The sequence below is a fragment of the Silurus meridionalis genome, chromosome 1, assembly GCF_014805685.1.
Source record: "Silurus meridionalis isolate SWU-2019-XX chromosome 1, ASM1480568v1, whole genome shotgun sequence".
Lineage (NCBI taxonomy): Eukaryota > Metazoa > Chordata > Actinopteri > Siluriformes > Siluridae > Silurus > Silurus meridionalis.
In genome coordinates, this window is record NC_060884.1 from 9,917,511 (window position 1) to 9,937,775 (window position 20,265).

General features: G+C 41.2%; 1 protein-coding gene across 2 annotated transcripts in view; it reads right to left on the minus strand.

Annotated features, from left to right (window-relative positions):
* Positions 1-20,029, minus strand: part of rims4 (regulating synaptic membrane exocytosis 4) — a 58,209-nt gene extending 38,180 nt beyond the window's left edge. For both annotated transcript variants that reach the window (XM_046858922.1, XM_046858835.1), the window contains exon 1: positions 19,384-20,029. In XM_046858922.1, the coding sequence (XP_046714878.1) occupies positions 19,384-19,480 (97 nt within the window). In that variant the 5' untranslated portion in view covers positions 19,481-20,029. The remainder of the gene's footprint in view (positions 1-19,383) is intronic.
* Positions 20,030-20,265: the final 236 nt, after the last annotated feature.

The following is a 20,265-nucleotide window of genomic DNA, read 5'->3' on the forward strand; positions in this document are numbered from 1 at the left end:
TGCTTACTCCAACAGATGCTGTTTGTTAAAGCAGAAATTTGCATTTTATAAGGACTCCAACAAATTGTTTGTATATGTGATTAGCCATCATGAGGTAAAAATAGACTCCAGGAAGGTGGTATGCTGTATTGTATTCACTGTAATCTTTCACCCGTGGACTAAGAAAAACAAAGCAGACGCCCTCTCCTGGCACCACAATCAAGACAACAAACCAGCCACATCAGACACCACTCTGCCATCCTCAGTCATCCCCCCCCCCACCCCGGTGGGATATTATGGAAGAAATACAGCGGGCCCAGGCTAGTGAACCCATCCCCCCAGGTTGCCCTCCAGTTGTTCCCAGAAATCTACGTCTCAAGGTAATGGAATGGTGCACAGTGGAGGACATTGGGTCAGACAGAGGTCCTCAGTTCACTTCAAAAGTATCACAATCATTCTGAAAAATACTACGCATCAACGTTAGCCTCAAGTCAGGTTAGCACCATCATGCCAACAGCCAGGCAGAAAGGGTCAACCAAGAACTGGGACTGTTCCTAAGAACATACTGCTGCAGAAAATAACAACGTTGGAGTAAGATTCTAATATGGGCAGAATACACCCATAACTTATTTATACACATTTATTTATTTACATATTTATAGTGACATATTTATATTGACATATTTAGCATGTGCTGAAGCTGAAGTCCCAAAGTATGGTGCCATCTCGTTTGACTTTACAGAGCCGTGTTTATGTTTCTACCTGTTTCTGACCATTGACCTTTGTTTGTCTTGCTGATTTTGATTTCCTGTGTACCGAACCCTTACTCTCTTTGCTCCCTGCGTCGACGATACAATATGAGAGCCCCCTTTTTCAAATCTATGACCCAATGCACTCTGTCAACACATGAGTAACATGCAGCTGCACTGTATTACATATTGGCATACATATATGTAATATGAATGTAGACACCTGCATTCTATAATGGTCCATCTAGTGTGAGGTAAATAAAATGCAAAATCCATAAATCCAGAATTGATTCCAGTAGTAGGTCAGGTCCTTAAAAAAAGAAACCATACACTTTAGGGGAATATTTGTGGTAATTTATGCTTGCTTTTTCCACTTGACATGAAATTCTGTTTTTTAACCTGATCACCTATTTTTGGCTATGACAGACATTTACATTAACAGTACTTACTGGCAGTCATGCAAACCATTTGTGAGTGAGGTTAATCAATTATTGGAAATAAAAAGTGAAAAAATTAATTGGTGGAACACGATTTTGTCAGGGATAATACACATCAGTTAAAAATACACATTAAAATTTTTTTAAAATAAAAATCATTCTTTTACTCATAACCCATTTTATTAGTGCAGGTAACATTGTAAATCTAAGCAATTACATAAATATCAACTTGCTTGAAAACATTTAGCGATTCCCTATGAGATGCTGAAGTAAAAATGTATATTAACAGTCCCCAACCTTTTTTGTGCCACAGACCAGTTTAATGTCAGACAATATTTTTTTACGGACCGGCCTTTAATGTGTAGTGAATAAATATAACAAAATAAAATAATACGACAGGCATAAAAACTGGTCTTTTCTAAATATAATAATAAACGTGAATCCACTGTGTTGTTTTTTGTTCATTTTGCTAGCTTGGGGTTTTAAATTTAGCTGTAATGTATTATGTGTTAGCGGCCGGAGCAGCCCCTTTAAGAAGGTAGAGGATGGAGGTAAAACATGTGACCGAGGCATCATGAGATGCTTCAAGAGTGAGTCATAGTGTCAGGCTGACGGACAGGACGCGGAAGCGGAAGCAAGTCAATCATAGTCTTTATTTAACTATTCAACAAAATACACTCATTCAGGAAATGGAGAGTCATGAACTGAAAGTATATCCGCTCGAGACGAGAAATCCACAACACAAAGGGAAAGTCCAACGGCGGAGACCTGAGGCCGAGCGACGTCCACGGCGGAGAACCTGAACCGAGCGACGTCCACGGCGGAGACCTGAGGCCGAGCGACGTCCACGGCGGAGACCTGAGGCTGAGCGACGTCCACGGTGGAGACCAGAGGCCGAGCGACGTCCACGGCGGAGACCAGGAACACAGAGGCACCCTTTGGCAGGACGTTGAACGCGCAACGACACCCTCGGAGGGCCGCTGGAGCGCTCTGACGTTGAACCGGAACGATACCCTCGGAGGGCCTCTGGAGAGCTCGGACGTTGAACTGAAACGACACCCTCGGAGGGCCTCTGGAGAGCTCTGCTGGCGTTAGGGGGACCTGGAGGCCCCACGTCACTCTGCGGGGAACCTGGAGGCCCGACGTCGCCCTGCGGGGAACCTGGAGGCCCGACGTCGCCATGAGGGGAACCTGGAGGCCCGACGTCGCCATGAGGGGAACCTGGGGGCCCGACGTCGCCATGAGGGGAACCTGGGGCCCGACGTCGCTATAAGAGGGGGAACCTGGAGGCCCGACATCGTCATGAGGGGAACCTGGAGGCCCGACGTCGCCCTGCGGGGAACCTGGGGGCGAGCCGTCGACCTGAAGAGGACCTGGGGGCGAGCCGTCGACCTGAAGAGGACCTGGGGGCGAGCCGTCGACCTGAGGAAGACTTGGGGGCGAGCCTTCGCCCTGAGGAGGACTTGGGGGCGAGCCTTCGCCCTGAGGAGGACCTGGGGGCGAGCCGTCGACCTGAGGAGGACCAGGGGGTGAGCCGTCGCCCTCTTCGCGGCCAGGCGGCGGTACGATGACCTCTTCGCGGCCAGGCGGCGGTACGGCGACCTCTTCGCGGCCAGGCGGCGGTACGACGACCACTTCGCGGCCTGAACTCTCTGGGGGACTCTGGGGCTGAGCGGCACGCTCGGCGGAACTCTGGGGCTGAGTGGCACCCTCGGCGGAACTCTGTGGCGGCCCGCGCTCGTGACGGATCTGTGGCGGCCCGGCGCCTCGTGACGATCTGTGGCGGCCCGGCGCTCGTGACGGATCTGTGGCGGCCGCGCTCTCGTGACGGATCTGTGGCGGGCCGGCTCTCGTGACGGATCTGTGGCGGGCCGGCTCTCGTGACGGATCTGTGGCGGGCCGGCGCTCTCGTGACGGATCTGTGGCGGGCCGGCTCTCTCGTGACGGATCTGTGGCGGGCCGGCGCTCGTGACGGATCTGTGGCGGCCGCGCTCGTGACGGATCTGTGGCGGCCCGCGCCTCGTGACGGGTCTGTGGCGGCCAGGCGCTCTCGTGACGGGTCTGTGGCGGCCAGGCGCTCTCGTGACGGGTCTGTGGCGGCCAGGCGCTCTCGTGACGGGTCTGTGGCGAGGCGCGCTCGTGACGGGTCTGTGGCGGCCAGGCGCCTCGTGACGGGTCTGTGGCGGCCAGGCGCCTCGTGACGGGTCTGTGGCGTGAGGCGCGCTCGTGACGGGTCTGTGGCGAGGCGCTCGTGACGGGTCTGTGGCGTGAGGCCCTCTCGTGACGGGTCTGTGGCGTGAGGCCCTCTCGTGACGGGTCTGTGGCGGCTCGCCTCTCGTGACGGGTCTGTGGCGGCTCGGCTCTCGTGACGGGTCTGTGGCGGCTCGGCTCTCTCGTGACGGGTCTGTGGCGGCTCGGCTCTCTCGTGACGGGTCTGTGGCGGCTCGGCTCGCCGTGACGGGTCTGTGGCGGCTCGGCTCGCCGTGACGGGTCTGTGGCGTGAGGCGCTCGTGACGGGTCTGTGGCGAGGCGCACTGCTGGAGACACTGTGGCGAAGAGGCGCTCCTGGAGACACTGTGGCGAAGAGGCGCTCCTGGAGACACTGTGGCGAAGAGGCACGCCCACGGAACCTCGAAACAGGGCAGCACGCTTGTAGATGTTCGGTGGCGGCACGGACTGCTCATGGGAGTGCTGGGATGCCAGGGCGCGCTCGCAAACGCTCGGAGATGGTGCAGAGCGTCCACGAGAACCCCTGAACACAGCAGCGCGCTTGTACTGACCCAGGGGCAGGGCCATGTGTCCGTGGAAACCCGGGAACTGAGCCTCGCGTTCTTGGATGCCCAGGGATGGAACCGCGCACCTTGGAGAACCCTGGAACGGTGCCACGCGCTCTGAAGAACCACGGAATGAAGCCGAGCACCTTGGAGAATCCTGGAACGAAGCGGCGCGCTCTGAAGACCCATGGAACGAAGCTTCTTCATCCTCAAGGGGACTGTCATGGAGATCCACCACCTCCATCCCACACATCCCCAGAAGAAGCTCGCAGAATTTGGCGAGTGAGCCGAAATCGCCCCCATTGGCGCTCCATAATCTGCTGGTTTTAGAGAGAGCATCACCAGACAGGAGAGAAACGCAGAAGGCGATCTTGGCTCTTTTGGAGGGAAACTGGGAAAAATTTTCCTCCACATACTCGCCGATGTTCCTCAGAAATCCGCCCAATTCTTCTCCTTTCCCGGAGAATCGAGCCGGAAATCCCCTTGCGCTCCCGGAGGGGCGTGGCGCAGCCGCGCTTTCATGCTCCGGCTTCTGTGGCTTTGAGCCGCGAGAAACGGCTTGGAACTCCCGGTGAAAATCCGAAGCTGGGTTCGCCTGCCGATCCATCGCGGCCGAAATCGCGGGAGGGCGATTCCGCTTTCGGTTTTGGTCGGTTCTTCTGTCAGGCTGACGGACAGGACGCAGAAGCGGAAGCAAGCCAATCATAGTCTTTATTTAACTATTCAACAAAATACACTCACTCAGGAAACGGAGAGTCATGAACTGAAAGTATATCCGCTCGAGACGAGAAATCCACAACACAAAGGGAAAGTCCAACGGAAAGCAAAACCAGGCGTGAAAGTAAACTCCAGCGGGAAGAAGAGTAATCCCTACAGAACATAACTATGATACGGAACCAGTGGGGAATGCTGGCGGTCGAGCAGCCACGGGTATCACCAGCATGACACTTTCAGAACCGACAGCCTGTGACTCGAGAACGTGAGTTTATATAGTCTAGTCCTTAACGAGCCACAGCTGTCGGTGATCCTGGCAGGGAACGGATAACGAGGAACTGTCAGTTACTGAGGGGGGCTTGGCAGGGTGCATCTCTGACAGCGGTCGAGGGGGGCGTGGCAGGGGAATCCCTGACACATAGACAGATGTGGCGGAGAGAATCCGGTAATTTTCCAAAATTAAACATAGTTCGGAAACACTTTAGGGGAATATTTGTGGTACTTTATGCTTGCTTTTTCCACTTGACATGAAATTCTGTTTTTTAACCTGATCACCTATTTTTGGCTATGACAGACATTTACAGTCACAGTACTTACTGGCAGTCATGCAAACCATTTGTGAGTGAAGTTAATCAATTATTGGAAATAAAAAGTTAAAAATTAGTTAAAAAACAGTTAAAAATACACATTTTAATTTTTTTAAATAAAAATCATTCTTTTACTCACAACCCATTTTATTAGTGCAGGTCAGAGGTGGCAAAAGTACACACATCCTTTACTTAAGTAGAAGTACAGATACTCATGTTTTAAAATACTCGGGTAAAAGTTGAAGTACTGATTAAACTTTTTTACTCAAGTGAAAGTAAAGAAGTCTTGGCTCTGACATGTACTTAAGTAAAAAGTAGTTTGTGTCGCCATTATGAGGGAAAAACCCACAAAAACGCCACCTAGAGGGTTAATTGTGTAAAACATGGCGGATTTTGTGTTTGATTTGAGACTTGGCGCATAAATAAAACCAAAGTTTTATGATTAAAAATATTTTTATTTGGAGTTTATTTATTTATTTTATATCTAAGTAAAAAAAGGATGTCGTGGAAAAATGTATTTTTTTCCGAAGGTTTTAATCTCCCCTCTTTTATATTTAGATATTTATTTATATAATTACACTTTTGTTATAAAAATGGTAAAAACAGAAATGCGCACTGAATTGATAGCGTGTTAATAAAATTTAGTGCCGTTTAAAATAATTTAAATTTTGACAGCCAAATATTTTGACAGCCAATTATGACAGCCCCTTTAAGAAGGTAGAGGATGGAGGTAAAACATATGACCGAGGCATCATGAGATGCTTCAAGAGTGAGTCATAGACAGATGTGGCGGAGAGAATCCCGTAATTTTCCAAAATAAAACATAGTTCGGATACAGATAATAAATAAAACTGAAGTAATGTAAGTTATGTATTCTTTATGTGCGGCCCGGTACCAATTGACCCACGGACCGGTGGTTGGGGACCACTGATGTATATGTTTGTCAGTATGTATGTATTGTACGTATGTAAGATGCATTTCTATCTAATTACAGTATATCCAAAACAAAAAAAAATACTAAAAAAATAACATGCACTTAAAAGATAATACTAAAATATCATATTATTAACGGCACTTGCAATTATTAATTTAAAGTTAGCAGAAAAAGTGGGAAATTGAGGTAAAAGGAGATGGATAAAAATGAGCAGGCGCTGCCTGAACTATAATTAGGTACAGAGAATGAGGGGTGACCTATTTATAGTTGGCACCATGTATAATCATTATAATATTAATATATCCAGAATATTTTAGGTTTTGCACCACTTTGTCATATTGAGATTTAAATTTCTTCGATCACTATTCTTGATTAAAATTAATTTGATTAGATTTTTTTGAGTTGCAAAAGATTCTACCCCGACACAACTGATAAATGTCTTGCTTTAACCTGTAACCTTGTAACCTTGTAATTTGGCATAGATTTTGTGTTATTTGATAGAAGTTCCCTTTAGTTGATGCAGTGATGTTTTGTATGTGATATTCCAATATACTGTACATTCAATAGTCACTTTATTTAACTTTCAGGATTATGGCCCTGAACTACATTGTCCACATGTTACTAAACACTCACACCTATTTCACAGTATCAGCAGCCATTTTAGTATATCTTCTCAATGCTGAAGAATTGAAACTTTGTTATATTTAAGAGAAGTAAATGTGCAGCTTGTATAGCAGTATTGATTTACTGTCATCTGAAAATAACTACATGCAGCCATTATTGTCCAAATAACTGGCAACAAAAGTGAGTACACCCTCAGTTATAACAGCTGTATGTTGTTTAACCATGCAAAGCCACATGTCCATGTATTTGCCTGTTTGACAGGACCTTACAAATTTGTGTATCTTGTATTAGAACAGTTAAATTTTAGTTCAGTGCTCATATGCCACACACTGCAACAAGTCGGTTTGCATAGCCGTTGTCCCAGAAGGAAGCCTCTTCTGAAGCTGGCTCACAAGAAAGCCTGCAAACAGTTTGCTAAAGACAACCAGTCCAAGAGCATGAATTACTGGAACCATGTCTTGTGGTCTGATAAGAGTAAGATAAACTTGTTTGGCTCAGATGGTGTCCAGCATGTGTAACGACGCACTGGTGAGGAGTACCAAACAATTGTGTCTTGCCTAGTCATGGCGGTGGTAGCATCATAGTCTGGGGCTGCATAAGTGCTTTTGTACTTTGAAGCTGCGGTTCATTGAGGGAAACATGGATTCCAATATGTACTTTGACATTCTGAAGCAGAACAAGACGCCCACCCTTCAGAAACTGGGCCAATATAATAACAACCAACATAATAACAACATAATAACAACCACAAACACACTGCAAAGATGACAACTGCCTTACCGAGGAAGCTGAAGGTGAGCGTGATAAAGTGTCCAAGTATGTCTCCAGACCTGAACCCTATTGAGCACCAGTGGGGCATACTCAAGAGGAAGGTAGAGAATCGCCACGTGTATAACTTCCAGCAGCTCCGTGATGTCATTATGGAAGAGTGGAAGAGGATCCCAGCAACAACCTATGCAGCTTTGGTGAATACCATTTCCAGGAGGATAAAGGCAGTGATTGATAACAATGGAGCTCACACAAAATATCTACACTTTGGACACAGTTTTGACATGCTCACTTAGGGTGTACTCACTTTTGTTGCCAGCTATTTAGATAATAATGGCTGTATGATAAGATATTTTCAGAGGACAGTAAATCTGTACTGCTATACAATTTGCACATTGAATACTCTAAAACATATCCAAGTTTCATTTCTATTGTATTGTGTCTTGAGAAGATCTACTAAAACGGTTGCTGAAAAACTCACGCACACACACACACTGTACACTGTACACTTTAATGATCTGTACAACCCAGAAAAAAACACACAATCGTACTTACTTCACACATCCATGCTGATACTGTATATCACCTTTCACTTTTTGTTTCACATTTGTCTTACATAATAGCTTTTGTGGTTATAGTCCATCATCTGCTTCTTCTTAATCAAGTACTGTTTGTATTTTTGCACCTTTTTAATAAATATTATCTGCACTTACAGCCCCTTATCCTTATGTTACATGACACATACAGGCAGTCGTCGACTTACGACCCATGCAACGACCATTCGACTTTACGACCACAATCAATAGTCATACGACAGTAAGAAACAAAATGGTGTAGAGATGATACAAATGGCAAAAAATGAACAAAGAATATGATGATATATACAGTATAACAATAATAAAAGAAAATTATAATAAAATACTACTTAAAGATTTTTATAACATCATTTCACAGTACTGTACATATAGCCTACTCTACCAAATCGTGTTATGACCGAGCCTCAATTCTTCATGACAAGAATTGCACAAGACGTAAATATTTTTTGAAATTTTGTCCATGTTAACATGCAGATTTTTCAGGTGCACTTTTGTCCTGTGAATTCCCCATTTTCCTGCATCTCATAGGTATTCTATTGAATTTAGATCCAGAGACTGAGACAAACGACCATTGAAGAACTCACTGCCACGTTCAACTAGAATTAGACTACATTTGCTTTATCACCTCGTGTATTATCATGCTGGAAGTAGCTATAAGAAGATGGATAAATTGTGGCAATTGAAGGCATGCATTCTGCCAAAAGTAGTGGAGTTACAAATAATGAGAGTGAATTAAGAGATTTAAATACAAATTTAAAACATATTGCACAAAACTGAAAAACTAATGATTAAATTTAAATAAATTTACTTAAATTTAATTAATTGAATTGAAAAACTATTTTATGCCTTAGGATGAGTTTAAGCATTATCATTGGTCCAGTTCTAATTCTAGATTGATAACACTCCAATGTGACTTTGTGCTGTGGCTGACAGGAGTCATTTTAAGAATGTTTGGAATTATATGATGTAATTTATTTTGTATAACATTGGTTTTAAAAGTACAATTTATTTGTATTCTGTATAAATAAATGGGCCTGTTATGCCAATTTCAAAACAATTTATAAAATAAATTAAACAATTAGACAATTACAGGTTATTTAATATTAATATATTGTTAGTGGGTGACAGATATTTTGTCTGTTTTGAGATGTCAGTTTTGTGAATTTATTCATTTAAATTTGGATTGATTATTTCATCTTACATTTTGTGTCTATTTACAGCATCTATTATCCACTAAAATTATCTTTATGTAGGTTACTTGTGATTGTCTGGAATTTGAGAATTTGTGGTTATCCATCTTCACACCTTTATAAGTTAAAGAAAATATTAGTACCATTGGCGTAATATTGTATTGTACCCTCTTTCATTAATTGGCTAGAAGAACTGTTAATCTAGAACTAGTCTACCAATGATGATGCTTAAACCTGCCTCTTAAGCTACATAAAAGTATAACTGTAATATTTGGAAGTGCAAGCGCAGCACATGAGGCAATAACTGAGAGAATAAAATTATATGTGTACAAAAAAAGATTTTATTAAATGTGTGCACATTTTTTGTGCAATTCTTGTAAGTTTTGTGCGATATATTTTGAATTTCTTATCCACTCATTATTTTTTTGATCCATGATTGCAATACCTTGAATCCTATAAAACACACTGACAAATCATAAGTACCTCATTAAACACCAGTTGTTCATTTTGATGTGGCTGTCAGAGAACACTTATCTATGAATATAATGATATTAATGAGTCAAACACTGATTGATATCCATCAAAATTATCATGAGCTCAAGACCTCTTTTTCGGGAACAGCACCATGAAAGACAGGCGAGCCCACCGGAGTGTGATGCAATCGGCTAAACGTACCATCTACACTGAGCTCCCTAACCTGAAGGACATCCACAGCACGCGGTGCCTGACCAGGGACAGGAAGATTATGAAGGACCCCAGCCATCCCAACAATGGACTCTTTTCTCTGTTGTGTTCAGGGAAGTGCTTTGACCTCTTGAAAGCAAACTCAGAGAGAATGAGGAGACGCTTCTTCCTGCAGGATATTCAGAGTTTAAACCAGGAAACACCCAGCAACTAGCAACTTGAATTCTCTCTCTGTCTTACTTCCCTTGCTGCACAAACATTATTTATAATATTTAACAATTATTCACTATTATTTGCATTACTTGCACTAATGGAACTTTAACACTAGACCTAGCCACTCTAACACAGGACTGGACTAGCACTTCTTCTTCTTCTTCTTTCGGCTGCTCCTATTAGGGGTCGCCACAGCGGATCATCCATCTCCAAAACCCCCTGTCCTCTACATCTGCCTCTGTCACACCAACTACCTGCATGTCTTCCTTCACCACATCCATTAACCTCCTCCCTGTACTTCCTCTTTTCCGTCTTCCTGGTAGCTCCATCCTCAGCATTCTCCTACCGATATAACCTATGTCCCTCCTCTGCACATGTCCAAACCATCTCAATCTCACCTCCCTCACCTTGTCTCCAAAACGTCCTACATGCGCTGTCCCTCTAATAAACTCATTTCTAATCCTGTCCATCCTCATCACTCCCAACAAAAACCTTGACATCTTCAACTCTGCTACCTCCAGCTCCACCTCCTGTCTTTTACTCAATGCCACTGTCTCTAATCCATACAACATTGCAGGTCTCACTACAGTTCTATAAACTTTCCCTTTTACTCTTGCAGATACCCTACTATCACAAATCACTCCTGACACTCTTCTCCACCCACTCCACCCTGCCTGCACTCTTTTCTTCACTTTTCTAACACACTCTCCATTACTCTGCACTGTTGACCCCAGGTACCTGAACTCCTCCACCTTCTCCACCTCTTCTCCCTGCAACCGCACGACTCCACTGCCCTCCCTCTCATTCACACACATGTACTCTGTCTTACTCCTACTGACTTTTATTCCCCTTCTCTCCAGCGCATACCTCCACCTCGCCAGGCTCTTCTCAACCTGCTCCCTACTCTCCCCACAAATCACGATATCATCCACCAACATCATAGTCCACTGAGACTCCTGTCTGACCTCGTCTGTCAACCTGTCCATCACCACTGCAAACAGGAAAGGGCTCAGAGCGGATCCTTGATGCAGTCAAACCTCCACCTTGAACCAATCTGTTGTTCCTACTGCACACTTAAGTGCTGTCACATTGTCCTCATACATGTCCTGCACCGCCCTAACATACTTCTCTGACACACCTGACTTCCTCATACAATACCACAACTCCTCTCTCGGCACCCTGTTGTACACTTTCTCTAAATCCACAAACACACAATGCGACTCCTTCTGACCTTCTCTATACTTCTCCATCAACATTCTCAAAGCAAATAAGGCATCTGTGGTGATCTTCCTCGGCATGAAACCATACTGTTGCTCACAGATGGTCACCTGTTCTCTCAGCCTAGCTTCCACTACTTCATGGTGTGATTGATCAACTTAATTCCCCTGTAGTTACTGCAGGTCTGCACATCTCCCTTATTCTTAAAAACCGGTACCAGCACACTCCTTATTCATTCCTCAGGCATCCTCTTACCTTCCAGAATTTTGTTAAACAATCTGGTTAAAAACTCCACTGCCATCTCTCCCAAACATATCCATGCTTCTACCGGTATGTCATCTGGTCCTAATGACTTTCCACTCTTCATCCTCTTAAAAGCTGCTCTCAATTCCTCCTTACTAATCCTATCCACTCCCTGCTTCACCATTTCTACATGATGTGTTTACCTTCTCTCTCTCTCATTTTCCTCGTTCATTAATGAATGAAACATTATTGTAGGGTTAAATAACTTGTTGCCAGCTGAAACATAATCATCCATGCAGTAATTATCCAATAGGATACTCTTAACTATTTGTTTAGTTAAATCCAGGTGGTGACTTTTTTTTTTTTTTTGGACAGGCAGTCAGTCTAGCATAACTTTTGTTTTACAGTAATTCTGTTCTTGTGTCTGCCATTGTCAGAAATTTTGGACTATAATCTCTGTGATTAATGTGATCACTGCTAAAATGCACTTTATAATGTAATCAATAGAAACAATATTTTATAAACAATTTACAACCAAAAGGACTATTGTAAGAGAATCGATCTACCGAACAGGCAAGAAATAAGATAAATCAATATCAAACAATCCACTACAGAATGTAGTGTAAAAGTATCCTTTTACAGAATACAAAACATCACAGAAACATTCACAGTTTTAAACAGCCAGGCGCAAAAACACCATACAAAAGATGCAGAGATAGGTGTCTGCATGCCCTCTGCTATCTCCAGGTAGCTAAGAGCTACCCATTATCAATCACTCTGACCTCTCTTGTTTATTTCTTTGTGTCCTTGTTGTACTGTGCTCTTTCCACACATGCATACTGCAACTGTCACCACATAAGCATGTCTCAACAGCAGACTGTACCTTTGTTGTAAAGGGGATTTTTTATGTACAAATATCAAAATAAAACTTGTTAACATACAAAGTTTAATAAGCTTTAACACTTCAGAGCACTGCAGTGCTCTTATCAAGAAATCTGCAGGTTATTTTTTAAGATAAACATGTGATTTGTACAAGGGAAATTCTCAGATTGTTTCAACAAAAACTGGACAAAAATAGTGCATGTTTTAAAACTTCTTTATAATGTAATGAGAAAGTAGTTGTGTTTTTGCATACCTTACCTCACAATTAGGTACACAAGGGACACAAAAAGTAGGTTTACTTACTTTTACTTCAGTGGTGGGGGAAAAAAAGGCAAGTTTATAATTTGATTAACTGCCATAAGGAACAATATAAAAAATTACAAAGGTTAATTAAACTGCTATACCCCAGTCTGTAATGTTGGGCAATCACATGTCTTTAACCCTCATTCTAAACACTTTCATTCCACAGGGTTGTGTGCTGAGCCCACTGCTTTACTCCCTGTTTACCCATAACTATGCAACTCTGAATAACTCCAACATGCCATCAAGTATACACATGACTGCACAGATGTCGACCAGAGCAGCACAAAGTTGCGAGGTACAGTGATGGTGATCAGAAGCGAAATGTAGTCCTGAGTCAATGTAGCAGTCTGTTGACATTAACTACAACCCAATCCATCCTCAATACTTTAGCTAATACTTAAGCTCTGTTTAGGAAGGTGCAACAATACTTCCTGAGAACACTTAAAGTTTATCTGTCCTCCAAGATTATAAATTGCTTTCGAAATTATCGTTAAAGCATAGCATCATTGAAAGCATCCTAACCAACTTGGTCACACGTGGTATGGCAGCTCCACAGTGTGTGAATGTAAAGCACAGTAAATGTCTGCACAATGTGCACAAAATTACTAGGGACTCTTCACATCCCATTCACAAACTGTTTCATCTCCTTCCATCCAAAAGTAGATATAGGAGCATTCATACCAGAACCAGCAGGTTTTATCTGGTATAGTAACTGATATCATACACTCTTCTTTCACTTCTGGTGTGGTTCCTTCATCTTTTAAGGTTGGTGTAACAACTCCAAAAATTAAGAAATAATAATAAAGATAATTTGTAATATAATTCTGATAATTTGCACCCATTTTCACCCAATTTCCAATTTACCCTTTTTCTCAAAAATGTTGGTAAAAGGTTGTTGCTTCTCAGGTTCATTCACATCTTTCAAAAAAACCTGTTTTGAAAAATTCCAATACAGTTTCCATCAATTGCATAGTACAGAGACTGCAATTTGAAAAGTTGTGTACGATCTGCTGATGTCAGCTGATTCCGGACTCTTACCTATACTTATCTTACTCAGTCTAAGTGCTGCCTTCGATACAATTTCCCATCAAGTCCTTTAAGATAGATTACGCTCTATAAGTATTACTGGTGTCCCTCTCACCTGGTTCAGATCGTATCTCTTTGGGCGCACTCAACCTAAAAAATTTCAGATCATACTCCTCATCTTTTACTGCTGGTGTTCCTCAAGGCTCTCTTTTGGGCCCTATTTTATTTATCATTTACTTACTAACTCTTGGTCATATTTTTATGAAATATGGTGTAAGGATGGTCATATCTCTTTATGAGGTCATACCCCGAGAACTGCCATGCAACAAAACAATAAACGTTCTAATCTGAGAAGAGGATCTCTTTAATCTGAGGAGAGAATGCTATTTGTTCAGTTGCCCTCTCACCCATCCTTGGGCCCCTCTCTTTCCCTCCTTTGTATATGGCCAGGTCATAAAAAGGTGACTTAGAAGTTCCCAGAATTCAAGCTACTTTACTTGGATACTGTAATTATCACATTTTAGGAATTTATGAATTTTACCTTTACATGTTTGGTATCATTTTAAATGTCTCATTGCGCTTGGAAATATGAACCATATCAGTGGAACAGACCAAAACTAAAAATTCTGTCCTACTGATGTGAGGGTTGTCCTGGAGAACCTCTTTATCAGGTGTTGGTTTTTACCGTAGGTGGTATTTGGTCACCTCCTGTCCCAAGAAAGGGGTTGCAAAGCTTTTATTACTTTGAGATTTGGCGAAACACTCAGAAAAAGCGTTCTGTAGTATGAACTTTCCACACAGTCTCTGTGTGTCTTTATTGCCAGGTACAGTGACCCTTTAGCAATTCCTTTGTAAACTGCATTGCTAAACTGGTTTTATGCTAATCATGTTGTGTAACTTTCTGATATTATTTGTTTTAGATTAGACATTAGACAGATTATTGCCTGGCAAATAAATGTAAAATTCTTGATTAACTCTAAAATTTCCTGAAAACATTTATATTCAGTTGATTATGCAGTGGTGTGTTACCGTAAATCTATAACCAGGATAAGTACATACAGAAAGCTAATAAAAGGATGGATCACAGAGCACAACATCTGGGACCTTCTGATTTCTGACTATCACTGACTTAGAAAGATATGACAAAGTGACAATCAACTATTCTTTATGCATAAGCAAGCATTGAGCGGCCTACTTAAAGAATATTAGTTTACGGTTATATCCTCTGACTAAGATTCCGACTGTCGAGTTTGTGTCTGTGAGCATGTGTAGTGGCTCTCACTGACTTAGCAAGTTATAACAAAGTGGCTAAATTAATTATTCTTTATGCATGAGCAAGTATTGAGCAGCCTACTTAAAGGATATTAGTTTACATTTATATCCTCTGACTAAGATTCGGACTGGCCAATTTGCCTCTGTGAGCAGGTATAGTTAGCCAAGCACAAGGCTCTAAGAGTCCCTGTCCATTATGAATGATTAATTTAAAAAACGGAATGCTGAAAATAATCTATTAAAATTAAAGAAGAAATAAAACCCATAAGGTGATCAGCTTGATTTAGATATATTCAAGATTAATCTTTATTACAAATTGTAGTCAGTTTAGAGGTTAACATTTTTTATTAATGTAACAAATTGCAATCCATTTTAGTATTCTTTTACAGCAGCGTGAGAAAGACTAACGTGCAGCATACCTTCACCCATGCCAGTAGATATCGGTGTTGGGCCCTTGGGTGGGTTACCCTACAATGGCATACATTTTCTTTGCTATGTGGATGACACCCAGCTTTATTTGCCCTTCAAGCCAAATTGTATCCTTCTTTTCTACCTTTTTTTTTTTTATTATTTTGCAACGATTAAATTTTGTTTCTCGTGCAATTCTCAAACTAAATATTGACAAAACAGAGGTTCTGGTTGGCACCAAATCTAATTTGTCAAAATTTAATAGTTTCTCACTTTCTATTGATAACTCTATAATCTCCTCATCTCCTCAGGTTAAAAGTCTGGATGTTGTCCTTCATAGTAGATTGTCTTTTGAAAAGCATGTGAACAATATTACTCGGTCTGCATACTTCCAGCTTCAGGACATCAGCCATCTTCGCATGTTCCTCTATACAATTCCACAGCTATTCTTGTGAATGCTCTAGTTACCTTGCGCATTGTTTATTGTAACTATCGTCTGTTTCTGTCACTGATCCTTCTGTCCGTTGAATATTTTTCTAGTCAAAAGATTATTGGAACATGTGACTGGCATATGGTTCTTGTTGTTCAGGTGTACCCTGTTAGATTTATTGTCTAAACTATTAATGGATTTTGGTTTAAGTTTTGAGTTTCCCCTCTAAAGATTACACTTGTTTAGAATTAATAAATCCACATGAAGTAAATGAGGAATAAAGCAAGCCATTCTGAAACTGGGAAAATATGGAACTAGTAGAAGAAAAATGTCACACTCCCTGTTGTACACACTCCCAAGTACATATGCATAAATGGCCATACCACATTAGGGCCATAACCACCATAGACAATGAGAGAGATTTAAATAATTGTCATTTGTTTTATATATCCTTAGTTTGTCCTCAAAAAGTTATTGGGATAGTTCAAATTAAAATTACATTAAATAAATAATACAATAATAATAATAAAAATTAATTGCCCACCCCTGGTCTATAATTATTCAGCAAGGTAGGGTCACCTCCTTTCAATAGTGGCAAAACATAAGCAGACTTCCATACCTTGGGAATTTTGTTTGTGATCAGAGAAAGATTAAAAAGATGAGTCAAGGGTTCAGCAAGAATATCTGCAGCTAATTTAAAAAAGAAAGGGTCTAAGTGATCTGGGCCCGCAGGTTTTCGAGGATTCAATTGTTTCAGAGCTTTATGAACATCAGCAACAGAGAAGAAGCTAAGACTGAAAGTTTTGTCAGTAGTAATAAAGGTGTCATTTACAGGCTCCGACACTATAGGAGCAACAGAATTAAACAAAGATCCAGATTATATGAAATGCTCATTAAAACAATTTAACATTTCTACTTTGTCAGATATAGACACACCATTTTTAACTAGAGACACCTGAAACCCTGTTGGTTTAGTCGTTGCAGATAATGACCATAGTTTTCCAAAATTTAAGCTTTAAGTCTCTATCAATGAATAAGTCTACACTAGATTACAAACTTGAGATAAATCAGCCTACAACTCTTAGTCAAAGTGTTAGTTTAAGTGTTACAGGAAGAGGTAGGTCTTCACCCGTCGCTTGAATATAGCCAAGGGACTCCGATGTTCGGACATTTAGGGAAAGTTTATTAACCACCTTGGTACCAGAACAGAGAAAAGCCTCAAAGTATACTTACCTCTTACCCTGAGAGAAGGTGGTACAAGTCAAACAGATACTACTTGATACTACACAGATATGCTTGTATGTTCTGCATCATGAATGCGTAGTTTCTTCTTATGTAATACATTCACCCCTGTCCTGTGGAGATTGTTGGTGATGTCACTGTTGTTTTGGGGTTTCATCACAGTTTTCACTGTGTGTGTGTGTGTGTGTGTGTGTGTGTGTGTGTGTGTGTGTGTGTGTGTATGTGTGTGTGTGTGTGTGTGTGTGTGTGTGTGGGTGGATGGGTGGGTGAGTGTGTCATCAGCTGCACTTCTTGTCCTTAGCTCATCCATTTAGTGTTTGCTGTGTTCCTCCCCAAATCAGTTCTGTGATCTTTATGTTGTCTAATCTTTTTTTTTAACAAAAAATGCAGTCTTCATAGGTGTAACTAAGGGCTAAACATTAGATAGTAAAGATACTACTTGTTTATATAATTTATTAGGAGCATGGTTAAAAAAAACCTGTCCAGTCATTCCAAAAGTTTCGTAGGGGACTGTATATCATAATGACAGCATATATCTGAAATGGCTGCTGCCCAAGGTTTATTCAGTGATAATTTGAAGAGGTCATTTGGACAAGACTACACAGTGAAACAGGCTTATTTGTCTTCTGCTGCAAAAAAATCATTTATATAGGACAATGATAAAGGAGAGAATTGTCATAAAAGTAATAAAAAAAAGTAATAAAGGGTAAGGAAGGAAGGAAGAAGGGAAGGAAGGAAGAAAAGCCTTGCATGGTGAGACACTGAAGAACTATTCCTTCAACCATGATTTATAAATAAACTAAATAAAAACTACTAGCTCATGTACATTAACAATGTAAAGATACTTTGTAAATAACGTTTCACGTTTTTTGAACAGTGTTCCCTAATGTTCAGTGTATCTTCTCAATTCTGCGTATACATAAAAGGCTGTTGTTTCAGTTTAATGGTTTTAAAATCAACTGCATATATTAAGTGTCTCACGGTTCTTTAACATAGCACTTTCATTGATTGTAGACTTTTACAACATATGGGCTTACATCACAAATTAAGACATGCCACAATGTCTTCATGAATTTTCAGTACAACTTTTAATAATGTAAACTCCACTCATATTGTTTCTTTATTATTATAAAGTTATTAAATTATTTTCTTTTTGTATAATCAGAAATTATAGTGTTGCATAATCTTATTACAGAAACAGTGGCAAAATAATTTATAACTTAAAATATAATTGCTCTAGGACAAGGCTTGCTAAACTGGTTTTCAAGGATTATGAAACATACCACTAGATATAAAATAAAAGTATACATGTTTGTTGTGTCGTATATGATGGAAGAGTTCTAAAACTATATTAAAACCTATATTTTTATTTACTGTATATACCTTTATTTATAGTTTCAGAAATTAGCAATCTAAATAGGTAATTTGTTGTGACTCACAGGCCATATATTAATTATAAAATATGTTAATTTGTCTATTTATACAGAATTGTATTTATTAGCTGTATGCAAACATTGCATGGAATATTCATAGATAGATATAATAGATAGTATGTGAATTCTTATGTGAAATGTGTCATCTTGAGAAGAGCAGGTACATATAGGCATAGTCTGTGTATTTGTATTTGTGTGTGTGTGTGTGTGTGTGTCTGTGTGTGTGTGCAGAAATGATTGCTGACTAGACTTAGTGTCTCATTTCTCTGCTCAGTATTTTAAAATGAGGCAAAGAGTGTATACTGTGCATGTGAGAATTAAATAGGGAGGAATGTTTAGTAATGTTTATTTAGGTAAGTGTTTGGTAAACATGACAAATGACTGTGACTGTGTCATCTGAATTTTAGCATATGCTGAATATTATATAAACTGCTATTTGTGCATGTTTAACTAGAAATAGAATGAGTTTAGAGAGATGCACTCATTATATTAAGTTGCAGCTGTTTTTTATTTTAATAATCTCAAAGAATGCAGGGGAATGGCATCATATATTTTACTATTTGGGTTTTATATTTTACTAACCATGAACCATAATAACTGACCTTCAAGATCTCTGGATGTTTCAAGTTTACAGTTCATAATCACACATCCAAATACATACACACACAAACACTCACCGCCATCATCCTCATCAAAGGAGTTCATGCAGGGGAAGTAGATTGCAAGAGCCTCAAATGAGGCCGACAAACTGATTCGGCTCTGTGAGCGCTCCATATAGAGTCCCGAGGCGGGCGTGGGCGCCGTTTCCGACGGCTTGGGCAGGCGCGCCTGGGCATTCTTCACGCGGAGCACAGCACGCGGCGTTTTGGCAGACTTCTACCGGCTCCCTCGCCAGCAGACAGGTGGAGAAAAGGAAAATTTAGCACGAAAAAATGGGAGCAATATTACAAAATTCCTTTTTTCCCACTGGGCTAATCAATCTCAAAATTCCTCTCAAAGAAATGATGGTTGAGATGCTGTTGTTTTTATCACTCCAGTGAATGTCTTTAGGATGAGTTATAGAGAAATAAAACAGGAAAAATAGAAGGCAATCTCATTTCAGGAGTATATGTCCATGACCGTTGTAGACAGCATGATCTATTGGTTTTTGATGTTAAGGCTGATCTGTGCTTATCCCTTTCTGCTTGGAAAGCTGGAGATATAAATGAATAGCATGACGAGGCAGCTCATCAGAGGGAGGAGGCGAAAAAGCAAGAGAAGGATGGAGAGAGGGTAGTAGAAAAAACTGAGACTGAACGATAGAGAGATGAAAAAGCTTGATTCAGTTCATTCAGCAGCAAGCTCTTTGTGGAGGCAAAGGGGGAGGAGGTGCATATAGCTGTTGCTGGGATTGAGAGTAGCGGCCAATCACAGCACAGATGCCAGGGTGGGGGAGTTGTCTGGGGCTATGGCTGTGTAAGAATCTTACATCCAAGATCCAATTCGCTCTTTCTCTCTCTCGCTCTCTCTCGCTCTCTCCACATTTGTGTGTGTGTGTGTGCCGATGAGCCATAACCTTT